At 37.9% G+C, this 17,936-nt stretch overlaps 1 protein-coding gene across 1 annotated transcript in view; it reads right to left on the bottom strand.

Moving 5' to 3' along the window:
• Window positions 1-2,225: 2,225 nt before the first annotated feature.
• LOC103515248 (collagen alpha-5(IV) chain) overlaps window positions 2,226-17,936 on the bottom strand; it is a 59,162-nt gene continuing 43,451 nt past the window's right edge. Inside the window, exons 2-6 of the mRNA XM_026827997.1 lie at window positions 10,249-10,706; window positions 7,355-8,400; window positions 6,051-7,167; window positions 3,594-4,405; window positions 2,226-3,506 (exon numbers count right to left, since the gene is read on the bottom strand). Coding sequence (XP_026683798.1) covers window positions 2,641-3,506; window positions 3,594-4,405; window positions 6,051-7,167; window positions 7,355-8,400; window positions 10,249-10,706 — 4,299 coding nt within the window. The 3' untranslated portion in view covers window positions 2,226-2,640. The remainder of the gene's footprint in view (window positions 3,507-3,593; window positions 4,406-6,050; window positions 7,168-7,354; window positions 8,401-10,248; window positions 10,707-17,936) is intronic.

The raw sequence follows: 17,936 nt of genomic DNA, 5'->3' as shown, positions 1-17,936 counted from the left end.
GAAGATTGTTGATGATTTATCGGTAGAGCTATCAAGTAAAATCAATCTAGTTCTGAGAGATTGGGTTTCGCTTTAAGGATAGGAGATTGCACTGAGCAGCACATTAATTACTCCAATATCCGATGCAGTACCTATTCCGGTTTCATGTGCTTTCCTCTGCATAACTCATCAGAACAGGAGAAAGCGGAGGAAACACTTTGGCTTTTTTTAGAAACAAAATTTAATCAACTAAAATTTATGGCACTTTTTAATTAATTTATTCACTAAAAGCTAAAAAAAAAAAACATAATGTATGCAAAAGAAATGGTGTATAAAAATACAACCAACTCTCAGCATGTTTCCTCGGGGTTTTTTTCTGTCGTAAAATTCTAAGTAAAAATTAAGCATTATGCTTCTTTCTTCCGTACCGCAGAGTAGGTAGGTGTGAATTATTTGCTCCTGGCAAGTGTTTTACAATGTTTGAGACGTACTTATGTAGGGAAATCCCAAGATGGGTACATAGAATATCTACAGTACCGTAACATGTGCGTCCAGTGAACCATCACCTTGTCTGACAGATCTCAAGAAAAATCTTAATCAAGTCAACCATGGCAACCTAGTAGAATATCCAACATAGTGGGTATTGGTTCAATAATTTTACACATGTGATGGTTATCACACCATGTGCATATTGGTGATTAATTGGCGAATGTGATGTAACTAATTGCATCTGATCTGATTATTGTAATTAATTGAGCTCTCATGTACCAATTTTACACATGTGATGGTTATCACACCATGTGCATATTGGTGATTAATTGGCGAATGTGATGTAACTAATTGCATCTGATCTGATTGTTGTAATTAATTGAGCTCTCATGTATTATTTTATTAGCAATAAAGTTATGTGTATTGTGTATTCTTGGTTTCACTCTCATCGATTGAATGAACAGATTTTTTACATTTTTTTCCTTTAGTAATCAGGAGTTTGAACTGCATGTAAGTTTGAATTTATTCGCATATCTCCCCACATAAACGTATTATATTATCATCTGGCGTTTCATTAGATAGGATTTCCCAATCAAATCGTTTCCTTGCAGTGGTTTGAGTTTTAGTAAGTTCGGGTCGTTTCCGAGTGAAAAATACCATAGTAACATCATTATGTAAGTTTTAGTAAGCTCGGGTCATTCCCGAGTTTAAAATACCATAGTAACATTATTGCGTAAGATTTGGTAAGTTCCGATAATTTCCGTGTGAAAAATTTGTGATAATTTTGGGTAAGTAAGTTCCGACCATTTCCGAGTGAAAATGCCGTAATATCATCATTGGGTAAGTTTTGGTAAGTTCCGAACATTTCCGAGTGAAAAATACCATAATAACATCATTGGGTAAGTTTTGGTAAGTTCCGAACATTTCCGAGTGAAAAATACCATAATAACATCATTGGGTAAGTTTTGGTAAGTTCCGAACATTTCCGAGTGAAAAATACCATAATAACATCATTGGGTAAGTTTTGGTAAGTTCCGAACATTTCCGAATTAGGTACGTCAAAAATTAACTTGTGACAAAGCATGAGGCACATATCTACCTACTTTTTGAAAAATTTCGCCTGCGGCGCTAAAAATTTTAAGTTCGATCAGCCCAAACTGGGGGCCCCGCGCCTTTGAAACTGCCCCAGGCCCCGCGGGGGGCTAATCCGGCCCTGGGTTTTTCCTATATTTCTTTTGAAAAGTTTGGAAAATTACATAGGCACCAATATTGGTACTTCCACAATCCACATTTGAAAACTATTCCATTTTTTGAGAAAGGAAGATAAACAGAGGGGGGAAAAACTATTCAGGGTACCCATCACACTAAACACCCACCCACTCATCGTCATCCCAAAAACCTCCAAATCGAAATCTAATGAATTGTCTAATTTGATAATGAATGATATAATGCGGGCTCCTCATTCGAAGACCAAAGGCTCATTTGGGTAGCGAATCAAAGTTCAACCACATCGCAATGTAAAGTATGGTGAGGTTACTCACCCAAATACTCTTCCTCACCCTTCTTCCTAGTATTCCTCCCTAACCCAACCTCCCACAGAGTAGGTAGGTGTGAATTATTTGCTCCTGGCAAGTGTTTTACAATGTTTGAGACGTACTTATGTAGGGAAATCCCAAGATGGGTAGGTACATAGAATATCTACAGAAGCATTATGCTTCTTTCTTCCGTACCGCAGAGTAGGTAGGTGTGAAGTATTTGCTCCTGGCAAGTGTTTTACAATGTTTGAGACGTAGGTACTTATGTAGGGAAATCCCAAGATGGGTACATAGAATATCTACAGTATAAAAGCTAAGGATTTGAAGGTAATACTTATAATCTTTTTTAGTTTAATAATTTATATCCTAATAATCAGTCAAAAATAATATGACACACAATCAGAAAACGAAGAATAAAAGATACAAGACTGAAACATCATTAGTCATCGTTCTTACTAATCCCGGTACTAATCCGCAATTAAACTCTAGTTACTAAACGTATTTTTACACATCTCAACTTTGATTCTTAGGTAAGTGTTGAAAATTAGTGTCTTGTATGTTTCACTCTTCATTTTCTCTTTCTATACCTAACTTTGGCAGTACTTTCGTTTTGATTAATTACTTAATCAAACTTGTTTCACCTAGATTTAGTTGTGTCTGACTTAGATTCGCTTTGGGTAACTGATGTTGATATTCCCTCAGTGGTCAAAGTTGTAAATTGATCAGCAGGATGCTGATGTGAGTTTGTACCAGGGTGTGTTGAGTATTGTCCATGTAAATCAGCATGTGCATACTCATACTGCACATTGGGTGACTTGAAACTTACAAAACCTGCTTTGTTATCATCCAACAGTTTTACTTCAGTTTCAGTCTTATGGTTGGCGTGTTGTGTATTATTTTGATTGAAATAAAGTGCTACTTTGTCACCGTATTGGCTATTGTGTTCATCTTGGTGAGCTTGTTGAATGATTTCATTGATATCAGTTTCGTTATCAGCGGTCATGACTCGATATTGAATTCCACTAGATCCATGAGCATTATCTCCGAGTTGATTTTTCACATCTCTGTAGCTCTGTGGGTGAGGCTGGTTTTGTCCTCCTTGTTCGATAGCAGAGAGAATGTCTTGCAGGAGACCGTTGGAAAGGACTTGGTCGTGTGGAACAGCATTGTTTCCTCCTTGTGCTGGCTGAATCTGTAAGGTGTAACTTCCTTGATTTCCTTGCACTTGATATCCTCCCGGTACAGAATTGAAACTACCGCCATAACCAGAGTGACCAATATTTCCAAGCTCTATACTTTGGGATTTAGTAATATCAGTACTTCCTAGGCCCAACGATTGGACAACATTGTTGACTTCTGGAGGATCATCGTGACCAGATCCAGAATCAAGATGATTATTTTCTTGGTAGCTGGTTGCTATGTTGCTTGGTCCAGAAGGTATGTTAAATGACTGTGCTGGCGTGTGGTAATTATCTTGTGGAGCACCATAGGAATTTGATGAACCATAATCTTGTCCTTGTGAATATTGTGGTCCTAGATCTGGTACTCCAATAGAAATACTTGGCTGGACGTTAACACCTTGTCCTGAACCATAATCTTGTCCTTGTGAATATTGTGGTCCTAGATCTGGTACTCCAATAGAAATACTTGGCTGGACGTTAACACCTTGTCCTGATTCATGAGGGGGTAGACCTGGATAATCATTCTGTGTGTTAGGTGTGGGTGTAGGGACATCAGGTACAGCAGGTGGTATGTACGTTAAGCCAGGATGTGCAGAGGGTATGTTCGGACTTCCATAGTCTTGATTTACAGCTTTACCAATTGATTCTATTAAACCTTGAGGCACAGGTTCTCTATGTAAAACCGGATGTTTGGGTTGAAGATCTGGTCCTGGAATCTGTTTTCCGGATGGAACACCATGTGGTAGACCGTACTCTGCCTCGGGTGCTGGATGAGAACCTTGTTGACCACTCAAGTTTGGAGGAGTTCCACAACAGCCTGCTAATGGGATTGGTGCTCCGTAACTTCCTTCTGGCGCACCATATGTATCACTGGGAGGTTCTGCAAAAGATCCTGAACTACTTGGGGGACCATACTGGCTTGATGGAGGAGCACCATAAGATGAACTTATTGAGGACTGGCCTCGAGGTGGTGGAGGACCGAAGTAGGAAGAACTACCACCACCATGAGAGCCTCCTGATGGAAGAGGTGCGCCATAAGAATCGCTTGGTAGGTGACTTCCAAAAGATGAACCAAGAGAACTACCGAATGAAGAGCCACCAAGGGAACTGCCAAATGAAGATCCACCATGAGAGCTACCTAATGAAGGTACTCCATAGGAACTGCTTGGAGGTGCTCCATAAGAGTCACTGGGTGGATTGCCTAGGGAATTTCCAAAAGAGGATCGGCTTACTTTTTCGGAAGCTTCGAAATAAGCTGACGGGATAATTCATACGTACGTACTTTTTGTCCGTCGAAAATCTTTTCAGGCAAAAAGTATTTTATCATAAAAGGAATATTGTTTATTTATTTTTTCAAACGTGCTCTATTTTAAAATTATTTACAATGCGTCTAATTTTGCTTGGCCATTTCCATTCTAGTGGTGAGAATTCTTGAGGATGTAAATTTTGTACGACTTAGATTTACGTCGATGACCTGAAATCCACAAAGAAGAATGTTGAGAGCATTACAATTGAGTTCCATATAAATTATGTACGAGTAACTACTGATACATAGGTACTATCATGTAAAAAATACATAGTCCTATCTAGATAACAAATAGTCCTATTACTAATTTGGAATAAAATATTAGCTATGTAGGCAGGTAGGTACATAGTTTCTCAGTAATAAACGAGTAGGTATAGGTTATTACAGCCATATAAATTATGTACGAGTAACTACTGATACATAGGTACTATCATGTAAAAAATACATAGTCCTATCTAGATAACAAATAGTCCTAAGTATTAGACTAATTTGGAATAAAATATTAGCTATGTAGGCAGGTAGGTACATAGTTTCTCAGTATTAATCTCAGTAGTAAACGAGTAGGTATCGGTTATTACAGAATTCGATACCTAATTTAGTCAAAATACCTATATCAAAATCTAAGCACCTAAGCATTCCAAGCAACAACAACTAAATTTTAGGTATTATAAAATTTGCATCTAGTAGTAGGAGGAGTATAAATGCGTAACCTGTCAAACATAAATAACTAGGTATGTACATGGTCGATATTTTCTCAAAAATAGACTAACACAAAGTGTTTGATGTTAGAAATAGCTGGTAGGTATGTAGATAAATCTTCATTTAGGGGATTATTTTGTCAAAATACCTATATCAAAATCTAAGCACCTAAGCATTCCAAGCAACAACAACTAAATTTTAGGTATTATAAAATTTGCATCAAGTAGTAGGAGGAGTATAAATGCGTAACCTGTCAAACGTAAATACCTAGGTACATGGTCAATTTTCTCAAAAATAGACTAACACAAAGTGTTTGATGTTAGAAATAGCTGGTAGGTATGTAGATAAATTTTCATTTAGGGGATTGGGAATTTACGAGTGAAAAAGCAGTCAGGAATGAATGGATGATGGGAGGAGGGAAACTTGCTTGGTAACTCCACTCTCAGCACCCCAAGAAATTACTTGTGACGGTTGAAAACACTCTAAAGAGTCGAAAGTTGACCTTGGACTATAAATTTGGCAGTGCAATAAGATTCGATGGCAGGTAGTTGAGTTGACGTACAACACTAGAAAGTGTTTCAGTGTTTCTGTTGGGTAGCAAGTAGCAACAACTTGGTAGTGATTTGTGTCTAGCACATTGCATACCTACATAGATAAATCTCAGGCGGCCATACAACCTGTCACTGGTCAGACCATCTGACAGACCGTCGAGACGTGTGTCAGGGAAAAAGCTTCCGACCCAAGTCTCTCAGACCGTCTGAGCGGGAGTGGCTGGCACCCATGGCATAAAAGAACGGAAAGTTTCCGAGTTGCTTAAAATTTGTGAAGAAGTTCGAAAGCCTCGATAGCACTCCAAAAGAGGGTCCATGGGACCCACCAAATGAATTTCCAAAGGAGGATCCATGGGATCCACCAAGAGAACTACCTAACGAAGGTACACCGTACGAACTACTGGGGGGTGCTCCATAAGAATCACTTGGTGGTGGTCCATAACTGTTACCTAACTGACCTTGCGATGGAGCCCCATATGAAGTGCTTACAAAGGAAACGGGTGGAGGAGGTCCATTGTATGTTGAACTGGGAATATGTGTAGAAATATCTCCACTTACAGGAGGACCATAAGAATCACTTGGATGTGATTGCCCACCAAACGAAGAAGACAAATCTAAAGAGGCTGGAGGACCATAAGAATCGGAAATTCCAGATGTTGGTGGTGATAAATCTAAAGCGTTACCACCATGATCATAATTTTCTTTCTGTTGAGGAGTACCATATGAATCGCTAGGAGGACGAGACTGTCCTGGAATAGGGTGCCAACCGTCATAAGTAATTTCTGGGGGTGTTGGGGGTGAAGGAACGCCAGGAGGTTTTTGAGGATGGGAGTCAGGTTCGGGAGGACCATGAAAACTACCTGGGGGAGGCCCATATACAGGCTTAGGTGACTCTGGTGGACCATACACTGGTTTTGGAGGAGGACCATACTGTGGTCTAGGTGGAGGGCCGTACTCAGGCTTCGGTGGGGGACCATACTCAGGCTTCGGTGGGGGACCATACTCAGGCTTTGGTGGGGGACCATACTCGGGCTTTGGTGGGGGACCATACTCGGGCTTTGGTGGGGGACCATACTCAGGCTTTGGTGGGGGACCATACTCTGGTTTGGGAGGAGGACCGTATTGTGGTCTTGGAGGGGGACCATATTGGGGTTTCGGAGGCCCATACTGAGGTTTGGGGGGAGGTCCATACTGTGGTTTAGGGGGACCATACACTGGTTTTGGGGGAGGACCATACTGAGGTTTTGGTGGAGGACCATATTGAGGTTTTGGAGGTCCATACTGAGGTTTCGGCGGAGGTCCATATTGTGGTTTTGGAGGACCATACACTGGTTTTGGCTTTGGTGGTGGCCCATAACTGGATTTAGGTGGGCCATATACAGGTTTGGGTGGTCCGTAAACAGGCTTGTTATTACAGAATTCGATACCTAATTTTGTCAAAATACCTATATCAAAATCTAAGCACCTAAGCATTCCAAGCAACAACAACTAAATTGTAGGTCTTATAAAATTTGCATCTAGTGGTGGGTCCAGACTTGTGCAATACAATGAAATTCGTTAGTTTAGACGTGTTTGAGAAAGTTGCAGCAAAGTTTTTTGAACATTGCAGCAAACGTTTGTGGGTATCCCCAAGGGAACTGCCAAATGAAGATCCACCATGAGAGCTACCTAATGAAGGTACTCCATAGGAACTGCTTGGAGGTGCTCCATAAGAGTCGCTGGGTGGATTGCCTAGGGAATTTCCAAAAGAGGGTCCATGGGACCCACCAAATGAATTTCCAAAGGAGGATCCATGGGATCCACCAAGAGAACTACCTAACGAAGGTACACCGTACGAACTACTGGGGGGTGCTCCATAAGAATCACTTGGTGGTGGTCCATAACTGTTACCTAACTGACCTTGCGATGGAGCCCCATATGAAGTGCTTACAAAGGAAACGGGTGGAGGAGGTCCATTGTATGTTGAACTGGGAATATGTGTAGAAATATCTCCACTTACAGGAGGACCATAAGAATCACTTGGATGTGATTGCCCACCAAACGAAGAAGACAAATCTAAAGAGGCTGGAGGACCATAAGAATCGGAAATTCCAGATGTTGGTGGTGATAAATCTAAAGCGTTACCACCATGATCATAATTTTCTTTCTGTTGAGGAGGACCATATGAATCGCTAGGAGGACGAGACTGTCCTGGAATAGGGTGCCAACCGTCATAAGTAATTTCTGGGGGTGTTGGGGGTGAAGGAACGCCAGGAGGTTTTTGAGGATGGGAGTCAGGTTCGGGAGGACCATGAAAACTACCTGGGGGAGGCCCATATACAGGCTTAGGTGACTCTGGTGGACCATACACTGGTTTTGGAGGAGGACCATACTGTGGTCTAGGTGGAGGGCCGTACTCAGGCTTCGGTGGGGGACCATACTCAGGCTTCGGTGGGGGACCATACTCAGGCTTTGGTGGGGGACCATACTCGGGCTTTGGTGGGGGACCATACGTCGGGCTTTGTGGGGGACCCATACTCGGGCTTTTGGTGGGGGACCATACTCGGGCTTCGGTGGGGGACCGATACTCAGGCTTTGTTGGGGGACCATACTCTGGTTTTGGGATGAGGACCGTACTGTGGTCTTGGATGGGGACCATATTGGGTTCTCGAGGCCGGATACTGAGTTTGGGGGATGTCAGCATACTGGTGGTTTAGGGACCATACACTGGTTTTGGGGGACGGCGCGGGGCGTGCACCGATACTGAGTTTTGGTGGAGGGGCGGACCAGTATTTGAGGTTTTGGAGGGTCCATACTTGAGGTTTCTGGCGTTCGAGGTCCATATTGTGGTTTTGGAGGACCATACACGGTGTTTTGCTTGGGTGGTGGTCCCTAACTGGATTTAGGTGGGGCCAGCTATACAGGTTTGGGTGGTCCGTAACAGGCTTTGGAGGGACACATACTCGGATTTAGGTGGTTCCATATTGAATCAGATGGTGGGGGTCCAAACGATAATTTGGGTGGTCCATAATAATCCCTTTGGTGGTCCATAAGAATCCTTTGGTGGTCCATGAAGAACTCCTTTGGGGACCTATATCTCTTTGGAGGCACCATTATGAGTCACTAGGGGAGACCGTATGATTCACTTTGGTGGTGGTCCATATGAATCTGACGGAGGTGCACCATATGATACCAGAGGAGCGGAGCGGGACTCATATCACTGGTGGTCAGCAAAAGGTTATTTCTGAAGAACAGTTGGTGGCGTCATGAATCTGACGTCAAAGGGTACTCCATACGAATCACTCATAACCTATTGAGGCATCTCTACGAGTTTTCGTGGCTTCCTCTTTCTTTTCTTCTGCAGGGTGTGGTTACCTCCATTGGTTGACCAACCGCTAGAGTTGAACTAGCGGGTTAAGGAGACCGAAGAGGATTATTCTGTGAAACAGAGAAAACAGGACGATAACATTTTCTTAGAAATCTTTTACAAAGTGTTTAGTATTACGTTTAGTTAGATAATATGTAAGTAACCTATTAAAAATTAATAATTATTATCATTGGAGTCTGTGAAATTCACTAGACCACTCTGTTGGTTATTAATGAAAACTCTTACATAACCCGTAAATAACTATAGGTATCCATCCATCAAAAGATTAATCCAAAATCCAATTAAAAAAAAATGACAATTCAGTGCAGGAAGAACCAAAAAGAGTCAATATCCAGAATGACATTACTAGGATAAGATCAGCAAAAACATACATATTGCTATCTATCAACTGAGAACAGCAGGGGTACCCAGATCACAGAGTCCCCGCAGTGATAATAAAGACGTTTAATATCAGACCAGTCACATTGATTGTTCTGTTGTGGGCTGATAGATGAATTATTTTATTTATTTTTGATACAATTTAGCAACGAAACAGGATTTCTCCACGGCAATTCATGGATTACGAAATAATTTTAAGACGCCCTTTCTGAAAGAGTGAGACTTGAAATGGATAACGTTATTATGATGTTTTTGGCTATTCCTAATTATTTCATTCCTATTTATTCCTGGAAATTGTACCTATGCAATCAAAATTATAAAATGAAAAAATTCTGTCCTTATTGGCAATAATTAAAAACATTTGAATATTTCATTCCTATTTATTCCTGGAAATTGTACCTATGCAATCAAAATTATAAAATGAAAAAATTCTGTCCTTATTGGCAATAAATAAAAACATTTGAACGTTGCTGGTGAATTTGAAGTTAAAAGACTTGAAAATTTGACCTAATAAATGAACCGTAAGTACGACTTTCGGACAATCTTTTATAAAGTTAGCCTTAAGCAAATTTAAGAGACTACTAAAAACTAATGCTTTTAAGATTGCTCAGAAACATTTGAATGTTGCTGGTGAATATGAAGTTAAAAGACTTGAAAATTTGACCTAATAAATGAACCGTAAGTACGACTTTCGGACAATCTTCTATAAAGTTAGCCTTAAGCAAATTTAAGAGACTACTAAAAACTAATGCTTTAAACAGGCTTTGGAGGACCATACTCGGATTTAGGTGGTCCATATGAATCAGATGGTGGGGGTCCAAACGATAATTTGGGTGGTCCATAGGAATCCTTTGGTGGTCCATAAGAATCCTTTGGGGGACCATAAGTTTCCTTTGGAGGACCATATGAGTCACTAGGTGGAGGACCGTATGATTCACTTGGTGGTGGTCCATATGAATCTGACGGAGGTGCACCATATGAACCAGAGGGAGGCGGAGGGACTCCATAGTCACTTGGTGGTTCAGCAAAAGGTCCTGAAGAACCAGTTGGTGGGCCGTATGAATCTGACGGCAAAGGTACTCCATACGAATCACTCAAACCTATTGAGGCATCTCTACGAGTTTTCGTGGCTTCCTCTTTCTTTTCTTCTGCAGGTGTGGTACCTCCATTGTTGACAACCGCTAGAGTTGAACTAGCGGTTAAGGAGACCAAGAGGATTATCTGAAACAGAGAAACAGACGATAACATTTTCTTAGAAATCTTTTACAAAGTGTTTAGTATTACAGTTTAGTTAGATAAAGGATTATCTGAAACAGAGAAACAGACGATAACATTTTCTTAGAAATCTTTTACAAAGTGTTTAGTATTACAGTTTAGTTAGATAATATGTAAGTACCCTATTAAAATTAATAAATTATTATCATTTGAGTCTGTGAAATTCACTAGACCACTGTTGGTTATTAATGAAAACTCTTACATAACCCGTAAAATAACTATAGGTATCCCATCCATCAAAAGATTAATCCAAAATCCAATTAAAAAAATGACAATTCAGTGCAGGAAGAACCAAAAAGAGTCAATATCCAGAATGACACTACTAGGATAAGATCAGCAAAAACATACATAGTTGAAACTATCAACTGAGGTTATTAATGAAAACTCTTACATAACCCGTAAAATAACTATAGGTATCCCATCCATCAAAAGATTAATCCAAAATCCAATTAAAAAATGACAATTCAGTGCAGGAAGAACCAAAAAGAGTCAATATCCAGAATGACATTACTAGGATAAGATCAGCAAAAACATACATATTGCTATCTATCAACTGGAACCTCTTCAGAACCAGATCAGGTGTGGTCTCACGGTATAGGGTTTGCGGATCGATGCATTATTTTGAATTGAAAAGTTAATGATGTAGGTAATATAGGTATGGTAGATTCACATTGTACGTAAGTACAGCGATCATCCTGTTTAATTCAACTTTGTGAGAGAACATCCAAAGAGTCTTTAGCTTCATCATATACCATTTACATAAGGTAACATTATCAACTGAGAACAGCAGGGGTACCCAGATCACAGAGTCCCCGCAGTGATAATAAAGACGTTTAATATCAGACCAATCACATTGATTGTTCTGTTGTGGGCTGATAGATGATTTATTTTATTTATTTTTGATACAATTTAGCAACGAAACAGGATGTCTCCACGGCAATTCATGGATTACGAAATAATTTTAAGACGCCCTTTCTGAAAGAGTGAGATTTGAAATGGATAACGTTATTATGATGTTTTTGGCTATTCCTAATTATTTCATTCCTATTTATTCCTAGAAATTGTACCTATGTAATCAAAATCATAAATGAAAAAATTCTGTCCTTATTGGCAATAATAAAAAACATTTGAACGTTGCTGGTGAATATGAAGTTAAAAGACTTGAAAATTTGACCTAATAAATGAACCGTAAGTACGACTTTCGGCCAATCTTCTATAAAGTTAGCCTTAAGGAAATTTAAGAGACTACTAAAAACTAATGCTTATAAGATTGCTCAGACATAGACCAGTGTGAATAACTCACGTAACATGTGCGTCCAGTGAACCATCACCTTGTCTGACAGATCTCAAGAAAAATCTTAATCAAGTCAACCATGGCAACCTACTAGAATATCCAACATAGTGGGTATTGGTTCAATAATTTTACACATGTGATGGTTATCATCACACCATGTGCATATTGGTGATTAATTGGCGAATGTGATTTAACTAATTGCATCTGATCTGATTATTGTAATTAATTGAGCTCTCATGTATTATTTTATTAGCAATAAGGTTATGTGTATTCTTAGTTTCACTCTCATCGATTGAATGAACAGATTTTTTACATTTTCAATAATTATTTTACACATGTGATGGTTATCACACCATGTGCATATTGGTGATTAATTGGCGAATGTGATGTAACTAATTGCATCTAATCTGATTATTGTAATTAATTGAGCTCTCATGTATTATTTTATTAGCAATAAGATTATGTGTATTCTTAGTTTCACTCTCATCGATTGAATGAACAGATTTTTTACATTTTTTTTTCTTTAGTAATCAGGAGTTTGAACTGCATGTAAGTTTGAATTTATTCGCAAATCTCCCCACATAAACGTATTATATTATCATCTGGCATTTCATCAGATAGGATTTCCCAATCAAATCGTTTCCTTGCAGTGGTTTGCTCTAATTCTCTAATAAATAGCAAATCTCTGAACAACAGCAACTCGATCGTATCCTTTCTTCAAGTCAAGGAACTCGATTTATCTACCAGACCCATTTTCTGCAAATTGCATTACTGTAGTCGGACGTGCAATAATTGTAACTAAATCATCAGTATCCATTTTAACTGTTGCAACGTCCTTGTCAAGGAAACTCTAGTCGGACGTGCAATAATTGTAACTAAATCATCAGTATCCATTTTAACTGTTGCAACGTCCTTGTCAAGGAAACTCTTTCACTTGATGATGCTGATGTTGTTTATGATAACATTGTTGAATGCTTTGAATGAAGCAAGTGCATAGAAAATGCAACACAATATAATCAAATCGGTCTTGGATAGAGTTTTTGCTGAAGATACTCAATAGGTAGGTAGGTACCTATGTATCTGTCCTCAAGTCTGATGATTGATGAAGATTATCTTCAAGATTCATTTGAATGAAGCAAGTGCATAGAAAATGCAACACAATATAATCAAATCGGTCTTGGATAGAGTTTTTGCTGAAGATACTCAATAGGTACTTAGGTAGGTAGGTACCTATCTGTCCTCAAGTCTGATGATTGATGAAAATTATCTTCAAGATTCCAGAAAATGCAACACAATATAATCAAATCGGTCTTGGATAGAGTTTTTGCTGAAGATACTCAATAGGTAGGTAGGTACCTATCTGTCCTTAAGTCTGATGATTGATGAAGATTATCTTCAAGATTCACAATACTATCAAGAGTAGTTTTCAGATGAACTAGGAACTGTGTATGGTAAATCTTCTTTTATCCGTCATTCAGTAGCACAAATTTAATGTCAACAATATTTCATTTATTAAATTCAACATGATTGTCAAGTTTATTCTGATTTGTCTTCCTTTTGTAGCTGCCTGAAAAATGATCCTTAATGGTTGTTATAGTAGGAGTAGTTTAGCATACACCCCTACATTGAGTGGAATCTGTTTTCAGTTTTTTTTTTTTTTAGCATTAGGTTTTCTGCTTTCTTCATCCTAGGATTTTGCCACATGAAACTCTTCAGACAGTTTGCCGTAGGTAGTGTGTCATCATTGGTTTATGGCTCTCCTTTGTACTCTAGATGTCTTCCTCATCATGTCTGCATATGTTTCAGAACCGGTAGTGTGTAAATAATTTAAATACCAAAAGAAGTAACCCTATAATTATTGGTAACAATAAATAAATAGAGGATAACTAACTACCTTTAATGGATAATGGTAAATAATCTAATCGTTCAAAGGAACCCGTTGTTATTGGTATGGATCTATTATGAAAGTTGGTACAGTATCTTATATTGTGGAAATGTGGTGGGTAGGTATCTATTATTGAGAAATAATGTATATTATGTAGGTATTTTTTAATAAATTGCAAGAATCCAAAATTAAAACCTTAAATCGATTAAATATCACCTCCATATTATATCTGTTCTGTATACCTAATTGGTATCTTCGTTTGTTTGTATTCCAATATAAGTCAGCAAGTCGTGATGTAATACGGGCATTTATCTAACTCTTACAATAAGTCTCAAAAGACATGTCCTGAGACCGTAATTTCTGCAAAAACTCATTTTATGTAAGTACTATGTGTGCTAGTGTGCATTTGTTTACCTTCATAATTTATTGAAAACGAAATCCAGCTACCTACATAATCCATACTAGTCTAGAAGAAGAAGAGATTATATATTTTTAAAAACACATAAACAATCTGCCAGCCTCTGGCTGGTTGCCAAATAAAAGCACAGAATACCAATTAATCACAGGATATTTGTCTTCAATATTGAGAACTACTCCATTTCCACCAAAACAATAAAAGAAGATTGCTTGAGAATCATGAGATGTAGGGAGGTAATCAAGATGATATCTAGCAATTTTCTGCATACAACTCGTCAATCTCTTCACAGACCAAGACGGTAGGTATTTTTGAGAAATAATGCATATTATGTAGGTATTTTTTAATAAATTGCAAGAATCCAAAATTACAACCTTAAATCGATTAAATATCACCTCCATATTATATCTGTTCTGTGTACCTAATTGGTACCTTCGTTTGTTTGTATTCCAATATAAGTCAGCAAGTCGTGTAATACGGGTATTTATCTAACTCTTACAGTAAGTCTCAAAAGACATGTCCTGAGACCGTCATTTCTGCAAAAACTCATTTTATGTAAGTACTATGTGTGCTTGTGTGCATTTGTTTCCCTTCATAATTTATTGAAATCTATCCAGCTACCTACAAAATCCATACTCTAGTCTACTTATTGAGAACTACTCCACTTCCACCAAAACAATAAAAGAAGATTGCTTGGGAATAATGAGATGTAGGTAGGTAATTGATATCTAGCAATTTTCTGCACACAACTCGTCAATTTAGATTCATCTCTTCACAGACCAAGACATGATATTATATGTATATCAGCTGATGAATCAGCTAACCACATAATTAATCATCAAACCTCAATAGGTACTAGGTAGGTATATAGAAAAATGAATAAATATTATGAAGCATCACTTGCGTGATGTTGAGAATGAAGTTGTCAGTAAGTTCAAAGATGGTATTAAAAATAATCATAACAAAACTTACATAAAAATCAATAAGGAAGAATAAAATGTAGGTAACGTAGATTCATAACTAACATTGCATTAGATAACCTTATAATTGAATTGATATTATCAGAGAAGATTGGACCAATCTGGGAGATTGAGATTGAAAATGGTATTGCCAAATCAAGTCAACAATGTCGTCATGAGTTATGATGGATTGATTTAAGACTGATTCAGTAGTTATCCCAAGTGACAGACTAAAGGAATGGATAAGAGATTTGATAATCATCAAAACTGATCTCACCTTCTATAAAATAATATCATTGACCGATTTATTTGACAAACATAGTACAACAAAACATTAATATGTAATAGCAAACTATTTGTACAAAAAGTAAGGAGAACCATTACGTGAGAATTCACCAAAGTTTCCATCAGTTCTGGGTGGTAGGCTAGTAGGTAAGTTTAGCTCGAAAATTTAGTATTTTAAACTAGCTATAAAGCTTTTGTATAGGTCCAGTTTATGTAGAATCTCACCTTCTATAAAATAATATCATTGACCGATTTATTTGACAAACATAGTACAACAAAACATTAATATGTAATAGCAAACTATTTTTACAAAAAGTAAGGAGAACCATTACGTGAGAATTCACCAAAGTTTCCATCAGTTCTGGGTGGTAGGCTGGTAGGTAAGTTTAGCTCGAAAATTTAGTATTTTAAACTAGCTATAAAGCTTTTGTATAGGTCCAGTTTATGTAGGTATCTCAAATTAGTTTAATTTTAAGCGGGGTGATTTTTTGCAATAAATTTTGTGTGGTGGTTTTTTGGCGTCTCCACCAATAATTCCCACTTTTTAGTGTGGATCCTTGAGGTTGTGCAAGTCAATATAGTTACCTTAAAAATTCAGTTGATATTTTTTTCTGTATTTCCGAGCTTCTGTTTCCGTGGAAGAGGAGAAAAAGTTTTGTGTGGTGGTTTTTTGGCGTCTCCACCAATAATTCCCACTTTTTAGTGTGGATCCTTGAGGTTGTGCAAGTCAATAGTTACCTTGAAAATTCAGTTGATATTTTTTTCTGTATTTCCGAGCTTCTGTTTCCGTGGAAAAGGAGAAAAAATAAATATAGGTACCTACCTACATAGGTACGTAATACGTAAATGCATACCTACTTTGAAATTTTTCTTCAAGTTAGCTGCATAAGTTTCTAGCTTTGAATGTTTTTTCTATCGAGATTGTCAAGAATTTTAAGTTGAAAGCAGTTTGTAAGCATACGAGTATTTTTATGTAAAGAGAAGTATACGAAGTCAAGTTTCTTTGAAACAGAAATGCATTAGGTATGTACCTATAATATCTACATAGCCGTAACTTTAAGAACTTTTTTTACAAACTTGAAAAAGTTAATCCTCGTCCTTGATCTTACAAATGGACCGTGCCCTTTTTTTCCTTTGAGTTTTTTTCTCTTTCCTTTGGAACTTTGAATAGAGTTAGTAGGTACCCTAATGAAATATTTACATAAGTGACTAAGTACATAATTATTTTACCTATTTCGTCTCCATTCCCCTTACAAATTTCATTTAGATGCCTACCAAAGTACCTACGAAAGTGTATGAAAAATGAGAACGTAATCCAAGAAACAAAATGATTTGCCACAGTATCGAATCAAACCAAGCCCGAGGATTTTTGAAGTTTGATTTTACGACTGTGAAAGTTTGACTCGAACTTTTATATCCAAGATGAATTTTACGACTTTTAAATTACATTATATCTTTCTAGCTTGTTATGTAATTTATTACATTTGACATATTAGTACTGAAGGGGTCTGATACCTACAGTGGAGATAACGGACGTAGAGTGCCAAAGTCAGCCCGGAGGATACCTAATAGGTATACCTACCAATCTGGGTACCTACTTGTTTATGAATAGGAACTTCTATGTTTGATTTACGACTCGAGCTCTAAAACGAAAGCGATTCAGTGTGCGAAAATCCAATTACTAATTTATTACGTTTGGCATATTAGTACTGAAGGGGTCTGATACCTACAGTGGAGATAACGGACGTAGAGTGCCAAAGTCAGCCCGGAGGATACCAATCTGGGTACCTACTTGTTTATGAATAGGAACTTCTGTGTTTGATTTACGACTCGAGCTCTAAAACGAAAGCGATTCAGTGTGCGAAAATCCAATTACTACTCTCTGATGTTAATGAGCATAAACAATGTTATGGGCGAGAATTGCGGGAACCATTGTGTTCCGAAGAAAGAAATTGCATTCATCCGTTTAATCTACGTCCTAAATGATCCTGAAATGCGATGAACTTACTACAGACACTGCACGCAGTATAACAAGAAAGAAATTGCATTCATCCGTTTAATCTACGTCCTAAATGATCCTGAAATGCGATGAACTTACTTGACTCGAACTTTTATATCCAAGATGAATTTTACGACTTTTAAATTACATTATATCTTTCTAGCTTGTTATGTAATTTATTACATTTGGCATATTAGTACTGAAGGGGTCTGATACCTACAGTGGAGATAACGGACGTAGAGTGCCAAAGTCAGCCCGGAGGATACCAATCTGGGTACCTACTTGTTTATGAATAGGAACTTCTGTGTTTGATTTACGACTCGAGCTCTAAAACGAAAG

This window comes from Diaphorina citri, unplaced genomic scaffold (assembly GCF_000475195.1).
Source record: "Diaphorina citri unplaced genomic scaffold, Diaci psyllid genome assembly version 1.1 scaffold1303, whole genome shotgun sequence".
NCBI lineage: Eukaryota > Metazoa > Arthropoda > Insecta > Hemiptera > Psyllidae > Diaphorina > Diaphorina citri.
The sequence above is the reverse complement of the archived record's forward strand: the minus strand, read 5'-3'. Positions and strand labels throughout refer to the sequence as shown.